Here is a 27,034-nt window from a genome sequence, read left to right on the forward strand (position 1 = left end):
TATTTATATTATTTTAATAATAATATTTAATTTGTAAGATTTAAATTTTATAATTTTAAATTAAATTATACCATATAAATATTTTGTTAGATATATTATACACACCTACTTATAAATATAAATTTTTATTTTAAAAATTCTATATCTCATCACCCTTGGAGTGATCCATAATAATTGGAATTGTTTTTAATTAGTATAATGCTACACTTACCGGGAAAGGCCATCGAAAACTTCTATTGAAAGCATATATTTTTAGTTTTAGTTTTTTTTTTTAAATATTTTTTAAACCTATTAAAATATTTTTTAAAAAAAAAATTATAAATTCATTAAAAAATACTTCCTTAATTATTAAATAAAAATAATAATTGATAGTTTTTCTCGATATCCAATCACGATGATAATAGCATTATGCTTTCGTATAACCAAAAAATAACAAGGGTTAAAACTTTAAAAGCAAGACCAACCCACACAAAATAATTGTTTGTAGCTAGGATATGTTGCAGAGAGTCGAAAGTCAAAGCAAATAATTGTTTACAAATTAAAATCACATATTATATGTGGGTCTTAATTAACTATACCATTCCAACACAAATATATATAAATATATATATATATATAGACATATAATCATAAAATGTATAAATATTATACAGTCATTTAAAAAAAAAAGAGATATATTATTAAAAAAATTAATTTCTTTTTATGTTAATTTTATATTTATTTATTTATTTTAAAACGACTACACGGTACTTATATATTTACGACTATAAATATTATTTATCATATATATATATATATATATTTACAAATTAATAAATAATTAAAAAAACATGGGGGTTTCAAGATCTCCGTGCACCAACCGAACACAAACAGATTAATGAACTAAAACAATTTGCATCGTAATTAATAAAGAATGTTCCTTTGTATTATCTATCCTCTCCCTCTCTCTTTCTCTCTCTCGCTCTACCCCCTCTTCATTTCTTACGTTACAGCTTTCAAATAGAGAGACAAAAGAGTGAAAAGCAGGACCGGGAGAGAGAGCGTGGGAGAGATAGGCATGGTTTCAACGAGGCGAAGTGGATCTATCTCTGGTAACAACAACAGCAAGAGATCATCTTCCTCCGAAGATAAACCTCCCTCACCTAAGCGTCAAAAGGTGTTCTTTCCCACCACACCGAACGAAAAATCTTAATCGAATTCAACGCTTTTGCTTTTGGTTTGTTCAATCTGTGGGAGCGTCGAAGTCTCTGGGCTTGTTGAGCAATTGATTTCTTTGATTTCAGGTTGATAATGGCGGTGCCTTGGAGAAACCGACTACAGCCGTGGCTGAGAATTCTAAGGAATCTTGTGGGCCTGCGACATCGGAAAATGCTCCGACCGCCGGTGACGCCGTCAGCCCTGGGAAGGGCGAGGCCGCCCCTGTTGCGGCGCCGATCGCTCAGGGTGCGCGTTGCTCTCTCACTCTCTGTGAAGCTTTTTTCTCTGTTTGCGTATTTTGAATTGTCATTTTTCTTAAATATTAAAAAATTTACAATTTTAGAGATTTGCTTTTGGTTTTGAAGGGGCTACGCCGGCTGTGATGGTGGATAAGCAGAAGAGTTCGTTCTCTTCGTGGAGTGTATACCAGAAGCGGAACAACCCGGCGACGACCTTCGAGAACTCAATACCGTGGTGCATGCTTCTATCACAGTCTGCTCAGGTTTTTTTTCCCTTCTGGTTTTTGGGTGCTTATTAACTATACTGTCTAGCTGAATTAGTTAGCAAAGCTTCAATTAAAGCATTTCTTTTGGTTAGCAGCGTTTTTTTGGTATCGCAGTCTTATATTTTCGGCTCAAGGATCGGATAAGGCGGCACACTCATATATAAATATTTCGGGTTTCAAATGAATTGGAAATTCGGTAACTTTTTCTATGTGTTAAGTGTCTCCTTTATATGCTGCAGAATCGAAATGTTCCCATCAACACCGAGACCTTTGTGATTGGTTCAAGTAGAAACTGCAATTTTCCTTTGAAGGATCAGAGTGTTAATGGGCATCTATGCAGAATCAAGCACATGCAGGTACATATATCTTGGGCTTTGGTTAGTAGCAAAAATTTGGTAGGATTAATACGAACTTCGGCATTTTTTTTGCTCACAGGCAAGCACATTCCTGTGCTTGCGATTTAGCTTGCTGTGATTGTACTTGGGAATACTTGGGTTTCCTGTGTTTTTGGTGATAATTTCCTTAGAAACATGTACATGCAGTGTAATTAATTGTTTATGGACATAATCAGGGTGATGGCAGTGATGTAGCCGTGCTAGATATTCTCGGGAGCAAGGGAACAGTGCAAGTGAATGGGACAACTCTCAAGAAGAGTGGTGGCAGCCGTGTGTTGAACTCAGGTGATGAGTTGGTATTTGGAGCAAACCATGCTTACGTATCCTTTTCTTTAGTTTTTGGGTGTTTAGTTAAATTAGTTCTCTTTTTCTCCCCACCCTCTTTTCTAGTCCTTTTTATGCTCTTCCTCGTATATTTTCCTGTGTTATTTTTTTTTGGAAGAGTTTTCCTGTGTTGAACTGTATTCATGTTTTTTTTTTTCTTTTGGTAATTGAAGATTTCATAAAAAAACATTGATCTTTCATACTTTCAACTCAGATCTTTATCAACATATTTTCTATCGCTGTGTGTATGTGTTCCTTAATCCTCGTCAACATAGGTCTTTCAGCATCTGATAAATGAGATTTCAGTCAAAGGTGCGGAGGTTCAAAGTGGTATTGGCAAGTTTCTGCACCTTGAAAGGAGGGCAGGGGATGCTTCAGCTGTGGCTGGAGCTTCCATACTGGCCTCTCTTTCTAGCATGAGACGGGATCTTTCTCGTTGGAAGTCTCCAACTCAGACCACCAACAAAGTCCACCAGGGTCATCAGATTCCTCCTCATTCTCTTGTTCACGATGGCACGGAAGTTGAGCTTGATCTGGAATGCAACTCGGCACCAAACGTCGAGAGTGATAAAGCTGCAGAAGTTGGAACAATAGACAAGAGCACTCTTCATGATTGCAACCCAGACTCTGGCATAGAGGCAGGCAATGTAAAACTCTATGGGGTGAATGATTTGCTAAGGCCTTTGTTCAGGATGTTAGCTCAATCATCTAGTTGTACACTGAAATTGAGCAAAAGTATCTGTAAACAGGTTTTGGAAGAAAGAAACGATTGGATGAGGGATTCGCAGCCAGCATCAACATCGGGAATGTCTTTGCGGTGTGCAGTATTTCGAGAAGACGTTCGTGCAGGAATTATTGATGGCAGACACATAGATGTTTCATTTGATAATTTCCCATACTATTTGAGGTATATCTCTTTCATGATATCCTATGTTCACTGTTTTTTACGAGCATCATGCTGTTGCAATTCATTGGATCTCTTCAAATCTTTTATATCTTTTCAATTCCAAATTAGTAGTATGTGCAGTTTTTTTTTTTTTTTCTTCTGTAAACAAGATTTTATTGATCAAAAGAATAGGTAAAAGTCCAAGTATATGGGACATATACAAGAGCAACGCCTATATATGTGTGCTTAATTTAGAGATACAAGGAATTTATGAAATGACAAGCCATGAAAATCAATTACAATCGACCAATGGAGTAAAATATTGAAAAATAGACTTCTAAGCTCCTCCGTTAACCGCGCTTGATCTTCAAAACTTCTTTCATTCCTCTCCCTCCAAACACACCATCATAAACATATTGGAACCATCTTCCAAATAGAGGCAATCTGAGAGTTACATTGGATGGCTTTCCAAGAAGCTATGAGGTTGTGATACCCCCCATATGATAAGGATAAGGGTAGATGGTGTATGAGATCCCACATTGCTTGGAAATGAGAAGTTCTTGCTCTTTATAAAGTTTTAATGGAGTTTCAATTATATCATTGACTAATCCGTTTGAAGTATAGACCATGTGGTTTGGGCCTTCTATTGGGACGTTACAAATGGTATCAGAGCTTATCTCAACCAGAAATGTGGGACTTGAGCCGTGCCACCTACGACGGACTGACCCAACGAGGACGTCGGTAATTTAAGGGGTGTAGATTGTGATCTCCCATATGATAGGGATAAGGGTAGGTGGTGTATGAGATCCCATATTGCTTGAGAAGGAGGAATTCTTGCTTTTTATAAGGTTCCAATGAGGCTCCAATTGTATTATTGACTAGTCATTTTGAAGTATAGGCCATGTGGTTTGAGCCTTCTATTGAGACGTTACAGATGTCCATTACCTGTCTTGGCATCACCCAAGCTAATCCCACCCGAGCAAAAACTTCATTCCACAATGTCCTGGCAATCTCACAATGAAGTAGTAGATGGTCAACCGACTCTCCACTCTTTTTACACATACAACACCAATCCAAGAATATGATTCGATAGTTCCTTAGATTGTCTAGGGTGAGGATCTTCCCCAAGGGGCGCCTTTGTCTTCTAAATACTCTTCCATGGAAATGAATTTGCACCATGTACTATCATGGCTTTGTAGAAGGAGCAGACTGAGAACTTCCCTATCTTATAAGGGTACAAAAAGATCTTATCTTCAACTCCCGCCAACAACCAGGTGGAGTACACTAGGTCATAGAACTCCAATAAAACCCCAATTTCCCAATCTTGTGCATCTCTAAGAAATGTGACATGCCATTGTGGAGTGCCGTTAAAGAGTATGAAGAGGTCCACAATCGAGGCTTCTTTCATGCTTGCTAAGCTATAAACTTGTGGAAAAGTTTCTTTGAGTGCCATATCGCCACACCATACATCGTGCCAAAATTTAATTTTGGATCCAACACCCATTTTAAAGCGAGTATATCTGAAATATGTGTGCCAACCTCTTCTTATTTGCTTTCATAGCCCCACCCCATGAGGCCCACTCACCTCCTTGGCACTAGGGGTGTCAAATCGTGTTAACGGGTCGTGTTCGTGTCGTGTCAAGGTATGTACATTACACTTAATGGGTCAACACGAACACGACCCGTTAAGGATTTCGTGTCAAAATTCCAAACCCGAAAATGACACGGTAAGATAATGGGTTGACACAACACGACACGACCCGTTAATGAATAAGAAATAAATTGACACGATGCGACATGACACGACCCGTTCCGTTTCAACCCGTTTACATTAATGGGTTGAACAGACACGATACGACACGACACGACACGACCCGTTTGACTTAATTAATTTTATATAAATATATAAATATAAATAATATCTATAAAAAATAAAAAACTAACTACAAGTCTAAAATTACAATCCAAACAAATATGACCCACGCAATTTGTAATAATATTCATTATTAAAATTATGTCTTAAATATAATAAACAAAACATACAATGTAAATATATTAATGTTACAATCCCAAATATAATAAAAAATTAAAAACACAGATCTAAACAAATTTAGAATTTGAAGAAGGAAGTGGAGCGTCCTTGCCCTTTAGGTCTAAGGGTATAAAGGTAAATTTAATTTTCTTAACGGGTCATAATGGGTTATAACGGGTTGACCCGTTAGTGACCCGTTAAGCAATCGTGTCTTAACGGGTCAACCCTTTTTGACCCGAACCCGTTAAGGCTAAATCCTAACCCGCTTTTATCGTATCGTGTTCGTATTGGGTTAACGGGTCGTGTCACATATTGCCACCCTTACTTGGCACCCTATCCTCCCCATGGTTCCCCATGCTTCAATTCAATGACGCTTCTCCACAAAGCTGCCCTCTCATTGTGATAACTCCATAGCCACTTACCAAGCAAAGCTTTGCTGAAAAACTGCAAGTTCCGAATACCCAAACCTCCTTCTTGAATAGGGGAGTAGATTTTGGCCCATTTCACCTAGTGAAATTTGAACTCATCATTGGTCCCCCCCATAAGAAGTCACGTTGAAGTTTCTCCATGCGATGAGCCACTTTGATGGGGAGCGGGAATAATGATAGGAAATAATTTGGCAACTAGGAAAGAGTGCTTTCGATTAGGGTGACCCTCCCACCTTTGGATAAATACATCATTTTTCAACTAGCCAATTTCCTCTCCATTTTTTCTAGAACATTATCATAAATAGATATTGATTTGAATGGAGCAGCCAACGGAAGGCCAAGGTATTTCATTGGCAGCTGAGATATCTTGCATCCCAAAATGGAAGCCATACACTCCACATTAGGAACATCCCCCACCGACACTACTTCTGATTTGGCCAAGTTCACTTTCAACCCTGATACAGCTTCAAAGCATAAAAGAAGAGCCCTCAAGGGTTGGATATCATCATGTCGAGCCCCACAAAAAATTAGAGTGTCATCGGCGAGTAATAGATGGGACATGATGTGAGTGCTAGTGGTGGCTTCCCCTACTGAGAATCCATATATGAAACCACCCTCCTCAATGCCTGATATCATCTTGTTAAATGCTTCCATCACAAAAACAAAAAGTAACGAAGATAGAAGGTCACCTTGTCTCAAGGCTTGGGAACTTTTAAGAAAGCCTTTCGGTGAGCCATTCACTAAAGCCGAGAAGCAGGCCGTAGAAATACAATGATAGATCCAAGTACACAATTTCACACCAAAACTACATCTCTTGAGCATGTAAAGCAAGAATCTCCAATTGACATGATCATAAGCTTTTTCCATGTCCAGCTTGCACAATAGCCCTGGCTCTCTCGACTTGAGTCTACTATCCAGGTATTTGTTAGCAATAAGCACCGAGTCGAGAATTTGCCTACCTTTGACAAAAGCATTTTGAGGCTATGATATTAACTTATTCATCACCTTACTCAATCTATTTGCCAAAACTTTGGAGAGAATCTTGTACACCCTGCCCACCAAGCTAATGGACGATAATCACTAACCTCCACAACTCCCACCAACAAGTTTCAACTGCTTGAGACAATTTTGACCCATGAAACAAAGATCAGCCAGCAACGTCCCGCCTCCACAGTGATCGAGAGAAAACCCTAACTCATCCATCCCGCCGCCACCCCTCACCCACCTTCGATCGGAGAGTGACACCTCACCTCCGTCACAGACGAGGCTGATGGGCCCCGACATTCTCACTGAGGGCCGTCCAGCATTGGTCCTTTCCAGCGAACTGGTTCTTTCGCTATTCCTCTTTGTTGAAGGTGTCAAAGTGTCGCTTTGCACTTCGACACCGCCACAGACTTGACCGACGGACTCCGGCAACTCCATTGTGGGGCCTTTGATGTCAGTCCTCCTCTGGCGACTGAGAGTTTTCTTTGTTTTTTCTGTTACCTATTCTGGCGACCTGCGACTTGAGCCTTTACCTCCGCCACTGCCACAAACTTGATCGATGGACTCTGGTGGCCCCTTTGTGGGGCCTCCGATGTTGGTCCTCCTCCGGTGACTGGGAGTTTCTTCTATTTTTCCGTTAACTCAGTAAAGAGGCACTGCGGCTCAGCCTCCCGAAGCTTTTTGCATAAATACTCAACAAAATGAAGCCCTTCAGCTTGGGAAACCCTTGCATCTGAAGTCGAAGGCATTATGGGTTAGCTGGTGCGCTTTTGGGTGGAATCGAAGGCTTTTGAGCTTTTTCCAGAAACATGGAGGTCTTCATTAAAAATTGTGGAGAGGAGCAAAAGGGTTTGGAGATTTGTAGTGATGGGTCGTAGTGGTATAGAATGGCTGATGGCTACGGTGGAAGCAGTATTACAGGTGGAGAGAAATTTGGATTTCACAAAACACTTGCGCGAAGGAAACAAAACATTCATGGCTCAACGATGCTCCAACGAGCATGGTAGGTATCTAACTGTCACCGAATATGGTGGAGGAGGCCGGCAGAGTGTTGTAGTCATTCCTGAAGGGTATGAAGGTCTGGGTTGGGAGAAGTTTGCTGTAGAATTACTCGGAGTTGCGGATATGCTTTTTGCTGATGGGTCAAGGAAGGAAAACTAGAAGAAGAATGAGAACATCAACTTGGAGGTGAATCATAAAGACCCAAGTGCATCCACGGTGGCAAGGCGATCATATGTGGCAGCTTTGAAGACGAGTCATGCTTCGGGGGTTCACAGTGAGGGGAATGGTGAAAGTGGTCTGCAGATCACTCCTCAAAACCAGCTTGTCGCGATGCACAATTCTTTAAAGGCGATGGAAACCCAACTTGTCAAGTTGAAGACAACGATAGCTTTATTGTCTACGAAAATAGACCTGCATTCAGCTGGAGGCAACAGGGGTGTAAGAAACAAGACTAAGATAGACCCGAATCCTTTAAACTCATGTAAAGGAAAACGGAAAATCGGATTTGGCCCTGTCCTTATAACCAGATCCACGAGAGTATGGTAGGTCAAAAGAAAATCTGGGCTATTTGAAGTGGGTTCTACGTCGGGTATCGGCGTAGAGACATCAGTAATGGAATGCCATTCGCCTTAGGTAATACAGGATAGACCGATAGTCGATATTACACCTTTGGTACCCGAAGAAACTATGGCTCTCTCCTCGGAGTTGAAGGAAAATGGTGTATTGCCGAGGTCTGAAGGAGATGTAGGATCCGCTGAAGTTGCACATAAAGGGTTACCAGAGGTGAAGGGACTTGATGTCATACCATTGGAGAGAACCAATGGAGTTGCTGAGGAGGTACGGGATTTGAATATGGGTTTGGCGTTGGTGCCTTGTGTAAAGGAATGTCTAGAGTCAGGAATGTAGCTGGATACTGTGTCTGGGGATAATGTTGCTCCTTTGGTCTCTCTTCCTCCAATAGCGGATTGGATTCTGCCTAAAGTTAACGAGATTTAGCAGTTCGTGAGAATTTCACATGGAGGATGTAAAGACCAATCTAAAGAACTAATCACTACGATTGAGGCAAGCCACGCTCTTGAAACCAAATCAAGTTTCAAGAATAGCAGGGAGTTACAGAGCCTTTCTTGGGTAATCAACTACGACACTAAGGGTGGTAGCTCAACTAGAGGGAAATCTAAAGGGATGGCATTGTGAAGACGGGGAAACAAGGGATTGGGGTGGGGTTTTCGGGTAGAGTTTTAGTTTTACGGGAAACAACGGGTTGGGGTTGGGCTTGGTGTATTTTGGGTTGTTTTTTACGGTCTTTTTAGGTCATTAGAGGCTTTCTATTATGGAGAAGGTGTTTTCTTGTATACATTTGGTGTACTTGGTTACTCATTTTGATATATATAATATTTTTACTTATAAAAAAAAAAGCCATAGAGAATCCATCCTGGCCTGGAGCTTTGTCACCTGCCATGCTTTTCAAAACTCCCCTGACCTCTGTCTCTTCAAATGGCCGTTCAAGCTGTTCAACTTCCTGCGACCCAAGGATGTCGAAGGTAAGCCCATCTAATCATGGTCTCCAGGAGAATTGTTCCAAGAGTACATTCTTATAATATTTTACATGATCAAAGATCTCATCTTGGTTTGAGGAAGCCACCCCATCAATCATCAACGTCTCTATGACATTGTTTCTTCTATGTGAATTAGCCAACTGGTGGGAAAATTTGGTGCGTTTATCCCCTTCCTTCAACCATAGTTCTCTCGACTTTTGGCTCCAAGATATTTCTTCAAATAGAGAGACCCTTTTAATATCCGTTGTCACTTGGATTTTGAGAGCCCTCTCCTCTTCAGATAGTTCCCTCTCCTCTTCCACTCCCTCCAAACCTTTGAGTTCCTTGAAAAGAGTATTTTTTTTGGCCTCCCACATCACCAAACACGTGCTCTATCAATCCTTGACCAAGAGGGGAGTTCTCAGTTGCTAGACCAAGGGAAAGAGCCACCTGCAAGAGGAATATCCAGTAAATCGTGTTCAGAAATAAAAAGAAGAGAAATCCACCATAGCTGGGTTAAAACTAGAGCCACCCGATCTTTCACTCGGGAAGCGAGTGACGTTGAAGTCACCATCAATACACCAAGGTAAGTCCCATATGCTACTTGTCCTGCCAACTCATCCCATAATAAACTTCTAGTACGATCTATATTTGGACCATAAAGTCCAGCGAAAACCCACCGAAAGCTGTCTACAACATTCTTGAAGGAACAAGCCACCATATAATCCCCCAAACATTCCTCCATCATTTCTACCACCCTTTTATCCCACATCACTAAGATGCCACCCGAGGCCCCTTGGGATGGTAGGTAATGCCATCCCACTTGATGACAACCCCACATACTCCTTATAATGCAAAGGGGAATAAATTCTAATTTCGCTTCTTGCAAACATACAATGTCCACTCTCCATTTACGTAGCATGTTTTTAACTTTGAAGCGCTTTCTCTTCTCATTCAGCCCCTTTACATTCCATGAAACAATTTTTAGTTTCATAAAATAACCTCCATTGCCCTTCCCTTTGGTCTTCTACGGTTAGAGCTCCTCTCGCTTCCTCCAACATGGACTGTCCAATCAAGCCTTTTTTAATTCTCTAGCTTTCTTCTTTGAAGAATTGAGCTCCCTAAGCGAGCTAGGATGAGGCTGTCCAGCCTCAATTGCTGCCAAGAGAGCTATGAATTGGTCCTCATGGTCTTCACACAAGATTCCCGCACAACGTTGAATCTCCTTTGCCTTGTGTAATACCCAATCTGAGGTCTGAATGTTGCTATTGTTGCTTGGGTGGATAGAAACCAGTGGAGTAGGTTCTTCCCAGTGAGCAGCTGCATTGACCAAAGGACTTGCTTGTGCCTCCCCAACTGGTCTGAGTCATGATGTACCATCTTCAAATACTCTCCCTGGGCCCCAGCTGAGTCAACCACTACCAAAGCATGGCTTGGAATTTCTTCATCCCCCCTAATACACTCTTTGTAGGTCCACTCCACTTGTTGAACAAAACCCGGGCTCCTTATACCTTCGATTTCCATGATCGACACTGTCTGTGAAGAGATCATGGTGTTGTCGGACAGACATTTCTGCTTCAAAACCAAGTTCCATAGTTGTTGTTCTTATCGCCGGCGCTGGCACTGACACCACCACCATGGCATCCTGGATGTCAACCGCTGGTTCGCCTCCCTCAGTCGACCTTGTTTGTGATGTCCTAGACCTGAGTGATGTTGTCTTCGACGGTATTGTCGTAGCTCCAAATGTCAACCCAATTTCGAAGATCGGGTGACCCGGCCTTTTGACCCACCATTTCTGGGCCGGATGTGCAGTCTTAAGATACAATTCCATTTTAATGACTTGCTTTATATTCTACTTTGTTTTCCCTTATTTATGTTCTAGATTGAGGCCATGAAAAAAGAGTTTTGGGGATATTATGCAACTTGGTAGTTGCTTTTGTCTTGGGTAAAAACCTAGATATTCTAAACATATTGAATCCTACCTTTGTTAAGGCAACTCTTGTATCTGTTTTAACTTTTAGTGTACCCTTTGGTTATCAAATTGTTGGATTCAAATTCTTTGGCAGCGATAGAAGAAGAAAAACTAATTTCACTAAGTTATTATTGAATGCATTGGGTAATGCAGCTGCTTTATATTGCTCTAGGGTGGCTTAGAGACCTAATATCCTAGGATTAAATAGTAAATGTTGGTTGTACTTTTTACTTAGAAAAAGAAAATGATGGTGGTGCTTTAACTTCTGAAGGTTTTTTTTTTTTTTTTTTTTTTTTTTTTAATTTTTAATGTAGAGATTGTAATAATGCTGCAAGAATAAGTACAAGGCCCTTGCTTATCGATGAACCAGTTTAGTTTTGGTAGATAGTGGCTTACCTTATTTCATAAATTCCATGGTCTGTGAATTCTGAAGAACTTTTTTTGGATATACGGGAACTTTTTTCTTGATGTTTCTTTGGGGACTTTTCCCATGGATTTTCTATGGATGAAATTCACTTTTAGGGACCTGAATTCCTCCAAAAGGTTTTATTTCATGCTAGAAGCAACAAGGGGGAATCAAAGGTAGTGTGGGGTTGCTTGAAGCACCTGAACCCGATTCCTGCCCTCTGCTCAGTTAGGTTTCAAGCATTAGAACATTTCACCTTGATCAGTGGAACTTTTTGGAGTGCATAGTGAGGGTATAAATCAGTATTAGGAATCTCTGTTCACTTGTTAGAATGATTGTAGCACATGCCATCTATTCTGGAGAGCCAAAGTTTTGGTGGCAAACATTATGTGAGACAAGGTGAGTGATAACTTGGTTCTAATAGAAGTCTTTAGGGATGGACGTTGGAAATTTTTAATCACATCATATCATTTGTTTATAGCTCTATATAGTTATTTTCTCATTCAACCTTGGAAATCATCAGATAATTGATTATTAGCTAGGTGTGTTGTGGTTTACCAACTTAGATTTTATAGATTGGTAACCCCTAAGGGTTGGCTTAAGTGGTAAAGGCCTTGGTCTTGGTGGTATGCTCCATCTAGGTCTAAGGCTCGAATCCTCTTGGGTGTAAACAATTTCTAGGGGCCATCGGACTAGGGAAACTTCCCCTTGAATTACCCGAGGTGCACTTGTGGGAAAACTCCTAGCCGAGGCCCTATGTACCCTCGGGATTAGTCGGGACTTTGTTCTGGGACACCCGGTGCCAAAAAAAAAAAAAAAAACAGATTTTATAGAGCTGTAATTTCCTTATGCTCATTTGTTGACTGGTGCACAGCTTGTTGGATGGCTCTTGATCTTGAATTAAGCAATAATAACTTGTGGTTTCATTTTTTTCCCTCTCTTGCAGCGAGAACACAAAAAATGTGCTGATTTCAGCTTCATTTATACACTTGAAGCATAAAGAACATGTAAAGTACACCTCAGAGCTTACTACTGTGAACCCTCGAATTTTGCTTTCTGGTCCAGCAGGTATGTGAGTATTTTGTGCAAGGTTTAATATTCAAGATATGTTTCGAGGTTCTATTGACTTACCTTCCAAAAAATTGAATTCGAATTTTTGTTTACAAATCTCTTTGTAGGGTCTGAAATATATCAAGAGATGTTGGCAAAGGCACTTGCTAACTACTTTGGGGCTAAATTGCTCATATTTGATAGCCATTCATTTTTGGGTGTAAGATAAAATTACCTTCTTGAGTGTAAAATTAGAATTTCATTCATGCGTAGCATCTTTTTTTATTCTAATACTTGATTTAAGCTCTCCTCTTTCCTTACCGACTGTTTTGATGGGCTCCAATGACTACTGCTCATTACGCTCCATTGATTTGTTCTCTTTTGATGTGATCTTTTTTGCAATACCCTAGGTTTATGATATGAGGATGGTGAATGATATCCCACATTGCCTGAAAATGAGAAGTTTTTGCTTTTTATAATAATTCCAAAGGGCTCTAATTGTGACATTGACTAGTCATTTTGAAGTATAAGCTTAGATGTGGCTTGGAATTTCCTTGGGTCGTTACTAATGGTATCTAAGTCAATCCCAATCAATAGTGCTAGACTTTTTTTTTTTTTTTAAGTAAAAATATTATATATATCAATAGGAGTAACCAAGTACACTGGACGAATACAATAAAACACCTAGCCCATACTAGAGAGCCCCTATTGACCCAAAAAGCCCGTGAAAAACTACCCAAAATACCCCAAGCTCGAATTGGAATGGAACACAACTCCCCAACCCCAACCTCTTGTTTCCATCAAATCACTCCAAAGGGCAAAAAAATATCACTCCCTTTCAAAGTCAGATCCCATTCACCACCCTCTTATACTCCATTCAAGGCTTTTTTTATCGGTAAACAAGATTTTATTGATCAAAAGAATTAAGTATACTCCATTCAAGGTATTACACCTCGCATCCCTTTTTTAAATGTTTTAATATTTATTTTTTGATAAGTACAATCTCTCATCTTTATGTTCCTTAAGTCTTCATTAGGTCAATCCATTGTGGGTGACACAACTCAAGTCTCGGGAAGACTAAAAAATGGAGGGCATTGTGAAGACGTTCTCATAGAGAGAGTTTCGGGTGGAGTATTAGTTTTATGTTCCTTGGCAAGATCATCTCGCTTCTTGGCAATAGGGGATCCCATTCACTGCTGTCTTATACTTAATTCCGTGCATTACAATCTCTCATCCTTGGATTCTTGATCTTGTGAGATTATTTTGCTGTAGATGGTATGGCTTAAATCATACATTTGTAGTTGAGCTTGGCTCCGATACCTTTGGAACTACCCAAGGAAAGCCCAGGCTAAATATAGGCCTCTCCAAAAGGACTAGTATAGGTTGCAATTGTAGTCCTTTTGAATCATTATAAAGGGCAAGAAGTTCTCACCCTAGGCAATGTAGAATCCCATTCACCACCCTCTTATACTCAGTCCAGGGTATTATATTACTTGTCTTTATTAAAGATGATTAAGCTGATCAATTGGAATATCTATAATAAATGTGTTGTAGGGTTTGTCATCAAAGGAAGCAGAGCAGCTGAAGGATGGAGATAATGCAGAAAAGTCCTGCAACAGCCCCAAACAAAGTCCTTTAACCATGGACTTGGCTAGGAGCACGGATCCATCAGCAGGTGAAGCGGATCCACCCAGCTCTTCAAATGCACCTTCTTCTTATGGCCTAGACTCTCAACCTAATATAGAGACTGAAACTGTGCCCTCTCCCTCTGGGACAGCAAAAAATTACTTGTTTAAAATAGGTATGCCATTTTAAATTATATCTAGAGATGCTTCCAGCTTTTACCCCACCTTTTGGATGTTTCAATTTCTCTCCCCTGGCAACACTTATACGAATATGATTTATGCAGGTGATAGAGTAAGATTTAATGGTTCGACTTTGGGTGGCTCATGTCCAGCAGCATCCCCTTCACGGTAAAATGATTCTGAATAATTTACCATGGTTATTTATCTTCTTGTCTCAAGGAATACTTCCTTTCCAGATTATGTTTGCCTTTTTTATCTCTGTTTGATTTCCAATTGAACTTGAGTTTTATATTTATAAGAGAATTCATCCTTAGGCAGTGTGTGCGTGTCTCCCTCCCTCCTCTCTCAATTGAATGTGATATTACATTTTTATCATGTTATTTTGCTACAAGATGAACTTTTATGGTGACAGTGCTGTAATAAAGTATGCTTTATGTCAAATATGTAGGGGGCCACCTAGTGGAAGCCGTGGGAAGGTGGCATTAGTTTTTGAGGAGAATCCATTGTCCAAAGTTGGTGTAAGGTTTGATAAAGCCATAGAAGATGGGGTTGATCTGGGAGGTCGCTGTGAGGAAGGCCATGGATTCTTCTGCAATGGTAAAATCCTACCCAAATTACACATTTTGACAAGCTTAGACCTTTCAACTAGTACTATTATTTTCAGCATCCTCTCTTGATATTTATTAACTCTCTCTAATCTCTATTTTAGTTACGGATCTTCGTTTGGATAGCACGAGCGTGGAAGAATTGGATAAGTTACTTATTAATACTTTGTTTGAGGTAGTTTTCTTCCCTGCATTAATGAATCGAGTCTTTTGAACTTGATCTTGTGTTTTTGTTTCATTATCTTCTTGATGACTTGATAATATCATATAATCAGGTTGTGACCAGTGAGAGTAGAAGCACACCTTTCATTCTATTTATGAAAGATGCTGAGAAGTCAATTGTCGGAAATGTAGACTCATTGTCTACATTCAAAAGCAAAATTGAAAAGCTTTGCGATAATGTGGTCGTAATCGTTTTGCACACTCACACTGATAATCGCAAAGAGAAGGTAATGTTAATGTGATTATGAATCTGTCAACCATGTTGGGGACTTAATTTCCCCTCAATCATGTCTTGTATATATGTAGCATGCATTTGGCCTATCAGATCATGCTGTCTGCGTTCCTTATGCTGCATTTTGTTGACTATATGCTTAAATCCTGATAACTTTATTTTTTCTTATTTTGCCAGATAATATATCTTTTCATTATTAAATTTGGAACTTACTAGATATGAATAAATGCTGCAACACATCATTTATCAAGAATAGGAGCAGTGGTGTTGGGGAGGTCACCTAGCCTAGGAGTGCCTGGATGAAGTGCAAACTGCCTTCATCTGGAAAGGGGAATGGGAATGGGGATCGCTGACTACCAAGACTGAGAGGCATACAACTCTGAAAGAGGGAGTTTAAAATAGGTCCTGGTGGAGAAGTATTCATCAAAGTCTTCTCCGATATGTTTGCTGCTTTCCACTATGGTGTTGGCCAACTAGATTATCCTATCCACATCCTGCCATCAAAGCATTATGCCATTTACCTGCTTTTATGCTCCTTAACAGAGCAACCCACTTTTTGAGGGTGGCATTTGGAATGGTGACTTACTTGTCATTTTTCCTTCTTGGTGACTTAATAGTTATTTAAGAGAACAAAAGAAAGTGGACCTAGAAAATAGTATGATAAGAGGTCATCAGTGTCGAGTAGAGGTCAAATCTTGGATACATGCGAAGCCGGTACTTTTTAGCTTTGTTATGCACAATTGTGATGATCTCACTGTATATTTGTTTTTCTTACAGTCACATCCTGGTGGTCTGCTTTTTACAAAATTTGGCAGCAATCAAACCGCACTTCTTGACTTGGCTTTCCCGGTAGAGCTTATACCTCTTAAATAATCATGGCCCCCTATTTTGCCTTGAGGTTTTGCAAGTTTTGGTTTCTCTTTTTCCCATTGTGAATGTGGGTTCTTTTGGTATGAAAAAAAATGGCCATCACACTTTGCAGTGTTATTATCTTCTGGTTTCTTTACGCATAGACTTTTATAGAGGCGTTTCTATAAGTTAATCTTATTTTGATGCTTTGTGATTTCACTGACATATCATCATCGTTCCTCTTTTTCCTCTTACTTCATTTATTTAAATATGCAGCAAGGACAAAGAAAAGGAAATTTACAGTTTAGGATATTCACTTTACTATTTTAGGGTTTGAATTGTATGTGTGATTTTATTCTTCAGCCATAATATCTAAAAACTTGTATAATTTTCAGGTAAATGTGTTTTTAAGAAAGAAAATCTGTACAATAACACGGGCATACTGCTGACACAAAAAGATCACATGAAAGATAAAAGTCCCATCACCAACTCAGAACTACAAATATGGTCGTCACTAACCCATCTTTGAATATACCAACAATATATGCCAGACCACCAAAGCCAACAATTATCTTGACTTGGCTTGAGACCGTCAAAATTTATATCTTTTTGGCTTGTAGTTGCTAAAACTACAAGTTTCAAACATAGAAACTTTTGATAGCTGAAATGCAATTCTGAAAGGGAAAGGCGCGGATAACTACGTTGTTCTGGGCCATATTGTGAACTGACTTAAAGTCTTATATGGGGTTCTTTCACTTTTATTTTCATCGAGTTTTTGCAGGTTAAGATTACTTCTAGTGTATGATATCTATATTTTACCTATTATATATATAATGGAGAGTAGAAGCGGGAAAGTTGATTTCTTTCACTCTAATAACTAGTTTTTATGCATGGAAATCTTTGCTTTTTATATTTTTGAACATTTCTATGTGTTCTCTTTGACATAAAGACAAACATATTTGAGTGGCTATTGTATAGGTTGCTGACTGAAAACTCTGAAATTGTGTTGTGGCTGACAAAATTGTTCAGGAGTATAATGTTACTGTCTTCTGATTTTCTCAGGATAGTTTTGGAAGGCTGCATGAGAGGGGTAAGGAAGTCCCGAAGTCGACAAAAGTTTTGACTAAACTTTTTCCCAATAAAGTAATCATACACATGCCACAGGTCTGAGTAGTGAATTCTATCCGATCATTTACTTGGGTTTTCTTTCTCAATATATTCTGAAAGCTTATAGATCATTGCAGGATGAAGAGCTTCTTGCATCATGGAAGCAGCAATTGGACCGAGATGCAGAAACCCTCAAAATGAAAGGAAATCTGAATTACTTGCGCACTGTCAGTGATTCTTCCCTGCTTACATTTCAGATAATCACTTGTCAAAACACATTTCAGAGAATCAAGCATTATTGTTGCTTTTAATACTAAGTTCATAATTACTTAATAGATTGGGACTATAGTCAATTGACTATTTAAATAAGTTATAAAAGTGTGGAATCTTGAAAAGCTCATTTAGGATGTTATATGTTTAGTGCATGGGGAGCATTGTGTCTTATATGATAGCGACACTGCCTATAAAAAAAAGGAAATCTTTGATGATACTGATTGTTGTGCATTGTTATTTGATTTTAAAATGAGGTGTTTTCCAAATAATACTCATAGTTACAGCTGATTTATGTCTAGGTTCTCGGACGGAATGGGATGGAATGTGAAGGAATTGAGGCATTATGCATTAAGGACCAAATGCTCACAAATGAAAGTATGAACTATTTTTATATATACTTGATGAGTTTACAGTTTTATTTTACTTTGTTTTATTCTATTTCATTGCATATTGCAGGTGCAGATAAGGTAGTTGGATGGGCTTTAAGCCATCATCTAATGCATAATCCTGAAGCTGATCCTGATGCTAGGCTTGTATTGTCTAGTGAGAGGTAATTAATGGATTACTTACAGCCATCATGTTCATTCTTTCTTGGCTGAAATATTAGTCATTTGATGGGAATTAAACAGTTGTAATGCAATGTTGCAATTCTGGCAGTATCCAGTATGGAGTCAGAATCTTACAGGCTATCCACAATGAATCGAAGAGCTTAAAAAAGTCACTTAAGGTGATTAGTGATTATCATACTTTCCCATGGGTAGATTATAGTTTTGAATTATTTTCTTTTGGGCACCTATTGTTTAATAATTTTCATACTGATTGTTTTCACTGAAATCAGGATGTTGCGACAGAAAATGAATTTGAGAAGAGGCTTCTAGCTGATGTTATTCCACCCACTGACATTGGAGTGACTTTTGATGATATTGGGGCTCTTGAACATGTAAAGGATACATTGAAGGAGTTGGTGATGCTTCCTTTGCAAAGGCCTGAACTTTTTTGCAAGGGCCAATTAACTAAGGTTTTATATTCTATCTGACAATGTGCTGCTTTATATAAATATTGGGAGTTACAATTTATTGATGTATTGGATCAATCATTGAAACTAAGGTTGGACACGGACCCTCTAGTGGGAACCAACTGACGGTCTTAGGCCATCCAAACTAAGCTGACTCCACTTGTTATCAATTGGTTCATCACTGGTGGTGGGATGGTGGTGTGGTGGCCTTGCCACCAATGATGAACCGATGAGGAAATAGTGAGCATGAGAAGATTTATTTTCAATAACCGACCTGCATCCTATCGGAAATAGGTTTCAGTTAGTGACCCCCGCCCCAACCAATCAAAGCTTGCCAGTTCTGACCGGGGTTGGGGGTGGGGGTCAGTCGAAACAACCAGTTGGGTGTCATGCATCGGGTCTTTTTATAAAGGCACAGAAAAACTCTCACTTTGCTCTTATGATGTTGTTTCAATCGTTATGTGGTTCTACAGCATTCATTTTTACTTTGATCATTGGTCTATAATAGTTTAGCCGAGAGTTTAAATTGTTTTCTAAAAGCCGTTCAACTCTTGTTTTTAATTGTTAACTTGCTGCATTGTCATTGCTCGAGTTCTGACTTGGGTCGTTGAAAAGTTGCTTATATGTGTAAAGCATATATGTATAAAGGGTCTTCATTTATATTTAAGTATAAATGATACTGTTAAAGTAATTTAATGTCTTTGACCTTGAAATTAGATTTTTCTTATGTTATTGCTTGTCCATCTCCATGCCCTTGGATCCTTTTTCCTGCATAAGTTTTCTATTAGCAACACTAACTGCTTCTTTCAGATTTGACATGCTCATACTGTTGAACACAGAACTTGTATAAACATCTGCTATTGAGCTTATATGATGAAGTATTTAGAAACCATCTAACTGTATATCCTGTGTCCAGCCTTGCAAGGGCATATTATTGTTTGGCCCCCCTGGAACAGGTAAGACAATGCTTGCGAAAGCTGTGGCTACTGAAGCTGGTGCAAACTTCATTAACATCTCCATGTCAAGCATCACGTCCAAGGTTAACAATGATAACTTGCTTTGTCAAAGGTGACACTGTCTCTGTAACAACTTTATTTAATGATTTTTAAGTCATGGTCTTGTCCTTCTTACTGCAGTGGTTTGGTGAGGGTGAGAAGTATGTGAAGGCTGTATTCTCACTTGCCAGTAAAATTGCCCCTAGCGTTGTATTTGTTGATGAAGTAAGCTTTTTTAAACCCTTTCATGTGGAGTTTATGTTTTTTCAGTCACCCTAAAATTAAAATCTTTTATTACTTGGTCCTCGTATAGGTTGACAGCATGTTGGGCCGGAGGGAAAATCCAGGAGAGCATGAGGCCATGCGAAAGATGAAAAATGAATTTATGGTGAACTGGGATGGCTTGCGAACGAAAGACACAGAGCGGGTTCTAGTACTTGCAGCTACAAATAGGCCTTTTGACCTTGATGAGGCAGTCATTCGAAGGCTTCCCCGTAGGTAAAACATCATTGCAAATTCGGCCATACGTACATAATATACACCTTACATGCACATACATTTCTCGTGCTAGGTTGTTTATTTTTCTGAGCTTTGCTCAGTTATTCCATTTCCACATCCTGATAACTTTGTGACAAAGGCTCATATTTTTATGATGGGTGCTCTTCCACAGATTGATGGTAAATTTGCCAGATTCTGCAAATAGAGCAAAGATACTAAAAGTTATACTGGCCAAAGAGGACTTGGCTCCTGACATTGATTTTGATGCAATTGCAAATATGACAGATGGATATTCTGGCAGTGACCTGAAGGTGATTTTGTTACTATTTTATTGATAGTTGACAGCTTTGCTATTATTCACTCTCATCATATTTGATCTGTCCTTGCAGAATCTATGTGTAACTGCCGCACACCGTCCAATTAAAGAGATATTGGGAAAGGAAAAAATGGTTTGTTGCTTCCATCGAATCAATGAGAAGTTTAGCAATTTATTCTTTTTGCTCAACAGTTCTCACACTGTCACTTGTTATGTATTGTCATAGTTATCTGGGGCAGGTTGCACCAAATCTTGACCTGCCAATCTAGTTACCTAATATCACATGTTTGCTGATCAAAATACCAAATTATTCAAATGAGTAATTGTTAGATACTCATAGAATACATTTTTTTTATAAGTAAAAATTGTATTCATCAAAATGTAATAGGTGAAGCCCATGTACACAGAAAGTATACAAAAGAAACACCTAGTTACATTCTAAAACTAAAAAAGCGACGACAAAAACTCATTGGCAACCCCTCCATTGAGTACAATAGCAGAAAACCAACCAATTAAAGAACTTATAAAAAATTTCCAGAGTTCATCTACATTGTGTTCCCTATTATTAAAGCACCTCTCATTCCATTCCAACAAAATGCACCACATAATACACAAAGGAATCATCTTCCATGCGGCTGCCACTTGGGAGCAAGTATGAAGACTGGTCCAGCTTGCTAGTAAATCGACCACTACTAAACACACCATCCCAGATCAGTCTAGCTCTTCTAAACACACCATCCCACAACACTTTAGCCACATCACAATATAAGTAAAAAATTATATATATCAAAAGGAGAAACTAAGTACACTGAATGTATACAAGAAAATACCTTGCCCACAATGAACCAAAAAGTCCGTGGAAAAACAATCCAAAATACACCAGACCCGACCCCAACCCCTTGTTTCCCGTAGAACTAAAACTCTACCCGAACACCCAACCCCAACTCCTTGATTCCCTGTCTTCACAATGCCCTCCTTTTAGACTTCCCTCTAGTTGAGCTACCACCCTTAGTGTCGTAGTTGATTGCCCAAGATAGACATTGTAACTTTCTGCTTTTCTTGAAATTTGATTTGGTTTCAAGCACGTGGCTTGCCTCAATCGCAGTAATTAGTTCTTTAAATTGATCTTCACATCCTCCATGTGAGATTCCCACAAACTGCTGAATCTCGTTAACTTTAGGCAGAATCCAGTCCACTAATGGAGGAAGAAAGACCAGGGGAGCAACGTTATCCCCAGACACAGTATCCAACTGCACTTCCGACTCTACACAAGGCACCAATGCAAAACCCATAGGTTCTCCAGCAACTCCATTGTTTCTCTCTATTGGAGATTCTGGGGTGACAACAAGTCCCTTCACCTTTGGGGTGATAGCAGATCCTACATCTCCTTCAAACCTCGGTAGTACACCATTTTCTTTCAACTCTGAAGAGGGAGCCATAGTTTCTTTGGGGACAAGGGTGTAATACTGACTATCGGTCTATCCTGTGTTATATGAGGCGAATGACATTCCTCTGATGTCTCTACGCCGATACCCGATGTATAGACCCTGCTTCAAATAATCCAGATTTTCTTTTGACCCGCCATACTCTACTGGATCTGGTTATAGGGACAAGGCCGAATCCGATCTTCTGTTTTCCTTTTTTTGAGTTTAAAGGATTCAGGCCTATCTTGTTACTTACAACCCTGTTGCCTCCAACTGACAGCTGGTCTATCACCCCCCTCCACAAGGGTTCCTCTTCCCCATGATATCTCCATAGCCACTTCTCCAACAACACCTTATTAAAACTACACAAGCTATGAACCCCCAATCCTCCATCAACAATTGGACAACAAACTTTTCTCCAGCTCACTAAGGGAGTCTTAGACTCCTCTCCCAAAACACCCCACAAAAAAGCTCTATACAACTTTTCAATACGGTTAGCCACTCCGACTGGAAAAGGGAATAAATAAAGGAAATAAGTTGGGATATTAGAAATGGTACTCTTTATAAGATTGATTCTACTCCCTTTAGATAAATAAATTCTTTTCCATGCCACCAACCTCTTCTCTATCTTCTCAACCACCCCATCCCAAATATGCTTAGCCTTGAATGACGCCCCCAACGGTAGTCCCAAATATTTCATGGGCAGATAAGCAACTTTACACCCCAGTAATTCTGCCAAGTTATGAATATTATATCATCTCCCATCGGGACCAGCTCCGATTTACTTAAGTTCACTTTTAGTCTGGAAATGGCTTGAAAACATAACGGGACAACCCTCAAAGCTTGAATCTGTTCCCCAACAGCATCACAAAAAATAAGAGTATCATCAGCAAAAAGCAAGTGAGATATGGAAATGAAGCCATTAGAATTAGATCCCACCGGAAAACCTGAAATAAAACCTCCTCCTACCACTGCTTCCACCATACGGCTCAAATCCTCCATAACAAGAACAAATAAAAAAGGCCCTGCCTCAAGCCTCTTTAACTCTGAAAATAACCACAAGGCTGCCGATTAACTAAAACAGAAAACCGAACAATTGAGATACAATGTCTTATCTAGCCACACCACTTGTCACCAAAACCGCATCTTCTAAGCATGTATAAAAGAAAATTCCACTTTACATGATCGTATGCCTTTTTCATGTCCAGTTTACAAAGAACCCCCAGAACACCTTCCCACATACGACTATCTAAACACTCATTTGCAATCAGCACAGAATCTAAAATTTGTTTACCTCTAACAAAAATATTTTGAGGTTTAGAAATGATCTTCTCCATCACTTTGCTCATTCGATTTGCCAAAACCTTCAAAATAATCTTATTAACACCACTCACCAAACTAATAGGACGGAAATCCTTCAACTCCGAAGCACCCACTCTCTTTGGGATTAAGGCAATAAAAGTGGCATTCAACGACTTCTCAAACTTTTGAAACTCATAAAATTCATGAAGTACCTTCATCACCTCCTTCCACACAATCTCCCAACAATCTTTGAAAAAAGCCATAGAAAACCCATCCGGACTAGGAGTTTTGTCTCTCCTCATCCCACAAACCACCTGATATACCTCAAGCTCTTCAAAAGTCCTCTCAAGCCAGCTTGCTGAAAAAGCATCCACAACTTCAAAATTCAAGCCATCAATTTTGGGTCTCTAAGCTTCTGTCTCACTTAGGAGAGGACTATAAAACTGCACAACATGCTCTTGAATCTCATCAGGTGTGGATAGCAAATTATTTTCAGTTTTGAACATTTCAATGGCATTGTTACGCCTGTGAGAATTAGTCATTTTATGGAAAAAGCTAGTACACTTATCCTTAAGCCATAGAACTCTCGATTTCTGCCTCCATGATATTTCTTCCCTCAAAAGAACCCTCTCAATTTCTGCCATCACTTCTGTTTTCCTAGACGAAGTCACCTCACTTTCCCCTTCAGCCTCTAAGGATTGAAGCTCATCCCAAAGGGATTTTTTCTGCTGCTCTACATTTCCAAAAACTTCCTTATTCCATTTCTTCAAATCAACTTTCAAAGCTTTAAGTTTACTTGCCAAAACAAAGCTAGGAGTCCCCTCAAAATGATAAGAAAGCCACCAGCTTCTTATCTTATCAACGAAACCCTCCACTTCAAGCCACATATTCTTAAACTTAAAATACCGTTTACTCTCATGAATACCCCCACAATCAAGTAAAATGGGAAAATGGTTACAACATACCCTTGACAATCTTTTTTGGCATGACTTCGGATAGTGAGCCTCCCATGAAGACGAGACTAAGAATCTGTCCAGTCTTGAGCCACCTCTAGAATTTTCTTATCTTATCAACGAAACCCTCCACTTCAAGCCACATATTCTTAAACTTAAAATACCGTTTACTCTCATGAATACCCCCACAATCAAGTAAAATGGGAAAATGGTTACAACATACCCTTGACAATCTTTTTTGGCATGACTTCGGATAGTGAGCCTCCCATGAAGACGAGACTAAGAATCTGTCCAGTCTTGAGCCACCTCTAGAATTAGACCACGTATATTCACCCCCCACCAGTGGCAAATCCAGCAGTTCCAAGTCAAAAATCAGCTGAGAAAAATCCTCCATAGCTGTAGTCATAGAAGATAAACCCTCCCTCTCACTTGGAAAGCAAATTATATTAAAATCCCCACAAATGCACCAAGGCAGCTCCCACAAAGAATAAAATCCTGACACTTCATCCCACAGCAAGTATCTATCCGGATCCCTATTGGGTCCATATACACTTGCCAATGCCCATGTCCACCCATCTTCCAAATTTCTTAAAACACAGGCCACCAAGAAAACACCAATACAATCTTCTACCATCTTGACAACTCTATTATCCCACATTACTAAAACTCAACCAGAAGCACCCGAAGAAGCTAAATATGTCCAGCCTACAAATGAACCTCTCCACAAGGTACAAATTATACTCCTGTCAACAAAATCCAGTTTGGTTTCTTGGGGGCAAACGACATCAATCCTCCACAAGCTATGAACCTCATACTTGGAAGGTGGTCCTTCCAGCCTATCACTAAAGATTGGTGGTTATTAGATAGCCACTAAATTTGAGTGTAAATCCTTTGATGGGTTGGGAGTGCAAATGTGTATGCTGCAGGACTACTTAACAAAGTATTCCCGTAAAATGGTCTTCAAAGTGTCCTCAGGAACCCTTTAATGCATATTTGCTCTTGGTTCTGAAGCCTTGCTATATACACCAAAGGTATATTTTCAATAGCTTTAGCTCAAAAAGCACATCCTCCTCTCCTACTAAGAGAAATGATATTTGCAGTCATAAAGTGTCCAAGTACCATGTACTCCTTTTTAAAAAAGTGAGTAAATATGAGACCTATATGAAAATTTTAGTTTTTTAATAGGATCCCAGTCTTTTTCAAAAGGAGCGCGACACTTGCACAACTTATGATTGTATCTAGCATTACTCTCGTACTAATGGGGTTGAGGTGGTGATGGTGGTTTAAAATCCACTGGGTGCATGTGACTTTCAAATAATATTAATAATAAAACACACATTTAAGAAACTGTGAAATCGAAGTGAACTGTAACATAAAAGAGAAAAACCGAAATAACGTATCTGTTTACTTAAATTTATAACCAGCAGCTGATGCAGGTGCTCTTTGTATAGTAGCAGATCAATCATATGTGATTATGTTAAACTTTCAGGAGGGTGCTGCAGCTCTAGCAGAAGGTAGACCCGCTCCAGCTTTGAGTGGTAGTGCAGATATACGGCCTTTAAACATGGATGACTTTAAATATGCTCATGAACGGGTAAAGTGAAACTTAAATATCCACTAACACAACCTTTTCCTTTTGTTTTTGTTTTTATTATTAGTATTATTAAAAAAAAGAGTTTCAATTGACTTTTGATTCATTTTAATTTTTATGTGGGAAAAGGTATGTGCAAGTGTTTCCTCTGAGTCCGTGAACATGACTGAACTTTTACAATGGAATGAACTTTATGGTGAAGGGGGTTCTAGAAGAAGAACGGCTCTCAGCTACTTCATGTGAGGCCTTTCCTGCACAAATGGTTCTTTCTTCCTTAGAATTCTCTGCTCCTGGGTTCTAAGCCCGTGTTTCAGTGAATTTTGCTCTTCTTATAGGGCTTTCTAGGGAGCCATTTTGTCTGTAAAATGAAGTATAGGCTTTGTAAGTTATTATTTCCCCTCGAGTTAGATCTGTGAAGGTGGGAATAAAGTGAGTGAAGCCTCTTCCAAATTCTTGGCTTGGCTCCACTGCTTTTGTTTTGTTCCCCATCCCCTTGTTGCCAACATAAAGAACTTCTCTTTCAAATGTATAAGCATGAAGAAGAATGAGAACTAAGCATTAGAAGAATGAGAACCCTATGCAAGTATTTGTAGTCATTCTTTACGGGGTGTCTGTTTGAACTCAACAATAAGCAGTGCCACCAACACCATATGACACTTTCGATTTGGCTATATGGATGTGTGTATATGCATGTAGAGCCCGTTGAAGGATTTTGTTCCTTGACGATATTGAAGGAGTTTGTTCCTTGACTATATTTATTGTGAATGGTCTATTTATTCATGCTGAAGCAAAGATTATTGGGGAAAAATGTTTATTTTTTTTTCTTTTTCTTCATCAAGAATCTGCTGAACTTGACACTGAATATCAAAGAGCCATTAGAAAAGCTTGCTTTTCCAGGGGTCAAGTGAATATTTTGATTTTTGAGAGTGGTATGCCCTAATCAAAATCCTAAGTCAGGGAGAAATCTGAATCGACTTGATAATAAAATAACTTTATTAAAAACTTGCATCCACCTCAACATATTGTATCCTTCTCTCTCTATGAAGATAGGGCTGGAGATTAGAATCTACATCCCCATCCTCTCCTTTGCTACTATAAAAGGAGGACATACCATTTGAACTACAATCAATC

The 27,034-nt window shown here is 39.2% G+C and overlaps 2 protein-coding genes across 6 annotated transcripts; one reads left to right on the forward strand and one right to left on the reverse strand.

The window, feature by feature from the left end:
* Nucleotides 1–947: 947 nt before the first annotated feature.
* Nucleotides 948–26,717, forward strand: LOC108994069. 4 transcript variants are annotated; one of them, XM_018969262.2, is made up of 28 exons: nucleotides 949–1,156; nucleotides 1,284–1,443; nucleotides 1,563–1,699; nucleotides 1,942–2,058; nucleotides 2,274–2,417; nucleotides 2,697–3,083; nucleotides 3,171–3,328; nucleotides 12,613–12,734; nucleotides 12,845–12,936; nucleotides 14,271–14,517; nucleotides 14,626–14,689; nucleotides 14,970–15,118; nucleotides 15,231–15,301; nucleotides 15,402–15,575; nucleotides 16,358–16,429; nucleotides 17,492–17,593; nucleotides 17,674–17,763; nucleotides 18,109–18,184; nucleotides 18,266–18,359; nucleotides 18,467–18,536; nucleotides 18,648–18,827; nucleotides 19,741–19,863; nucleotides 19,961–20,044; nucleotides 20,133–20,317; nucleotides 20,490–20,628; nucleotides 20,707–20,766; nucleotides 25,802–25,906; nucleotides 26,033–26,717. In XM_018969262.2, exons 1-28 carry the CDS (start codon nucleotides 1,058–1,060, stop codon nucleotides 26,144–26,146), a joined length of 3,615 nt encoding a protein of 1,204 aa, XP_018824807.2. In that variant the 5' UTR covers nucleotides 949–1,057; the 3' UTR covers nucleotides 26,147–26,717. The 4 variants fall into 4 exon arrangements, with proteins under 4 accessions (XP_018824736.2, XP_018824807.2, XP_018824876.2 ...); XM_018969331.2 differs by having other exon boundaries at nucleotides 2,697–3,068; XM_018969395.2 differs by having other exon boundaries at nucleotides 2,697–3,059.
* On the reverse strand, nucleotides 21,778–25,794 carry LOC118344500. 2 transcript variants are annotated; one of them, XM_035685275.1, is made up of 2 exons: nucleotides 24,619–25,794; nucleotides 21,778–24,407 (listed from the first exon to the last, which is right to left on the reverse strand). In XM_035685275.1, exons 1-2 carry the CDS (start codon nucleotides 24,968–24,970, stop codon nucleotides 23,767–23,769), a joined length of 993 nt encoding a protein of 330 aa, XP_035541168.1. In that variant the 5' UTR covers nucleotides 24,971–25,794; the 3' UTR covers nucleotides 21,778–23,766. The 2 variants fall into 2 exon arrangements, with proteins under 2 accessions (XP_035541168.1, XP_035541166.1); XM_035685273.1 differs by having other exon boundaries at nucleotides 21,778–24,213; nucleotides 24,425–25,794.
* Nucleotides 26,718–27,034: the final 317 nt, after the last annotated feature.

The sequence above is a fragment of the Juglans regia genome, chromosome 2, assembly GCF_001411555.2.
Source record: "Juglans regia cultivar Chandler chromosome 2, Walnut 2.0, whole genome shotgun sequence".
NCBI classification, from domain to species: Eukaryota; Viridiplantae; Streptophyta; class Magnoliopsida; order Fagales; family Juglandaceae; genus Juglans; species Juglans regia.

Excerpts from the sequence above, each read along its gene's own strand:
- LOC108994069 (XM_018969191.2), top strand. The coding sequence starts at position 1,058 with ATGGTTTCAACGAGGCGAAGTGGATCTATCTCTGGTAACAACAACAGC. Across the intron at positions 17,764-18,108 it reads ATCTGAATTACTTGCGCACT|GTTCTCGGACGGAATGGGAT; the intron begins GTCAGTGATTCT and ends ATTTATGTCTAG. Across the intron at positions 18,360-18,466 it reads CTTGTATTGTCTAGTGAGAG|TATCCAGTATGGAGTCAGAA; the intron begins GTAATTAATGGA and ends CAATTCTGGCAG.
- LOC118344500 (XM_035685275.1), bottom strand. The coding sequence starts at position 24,970 with ATGTGGGATAATAGAGTTGTCAAGATGGTAGAAGATTGTATTGGTGTT. Across the intron at positions 24,408-24,618 it reads TACGTGGTCTAATTCTAGAG|GTGGCTCAAGACTGGACAGA; the intron begins GTGGCTCAAGAC and ends AAAATTCTAGAG.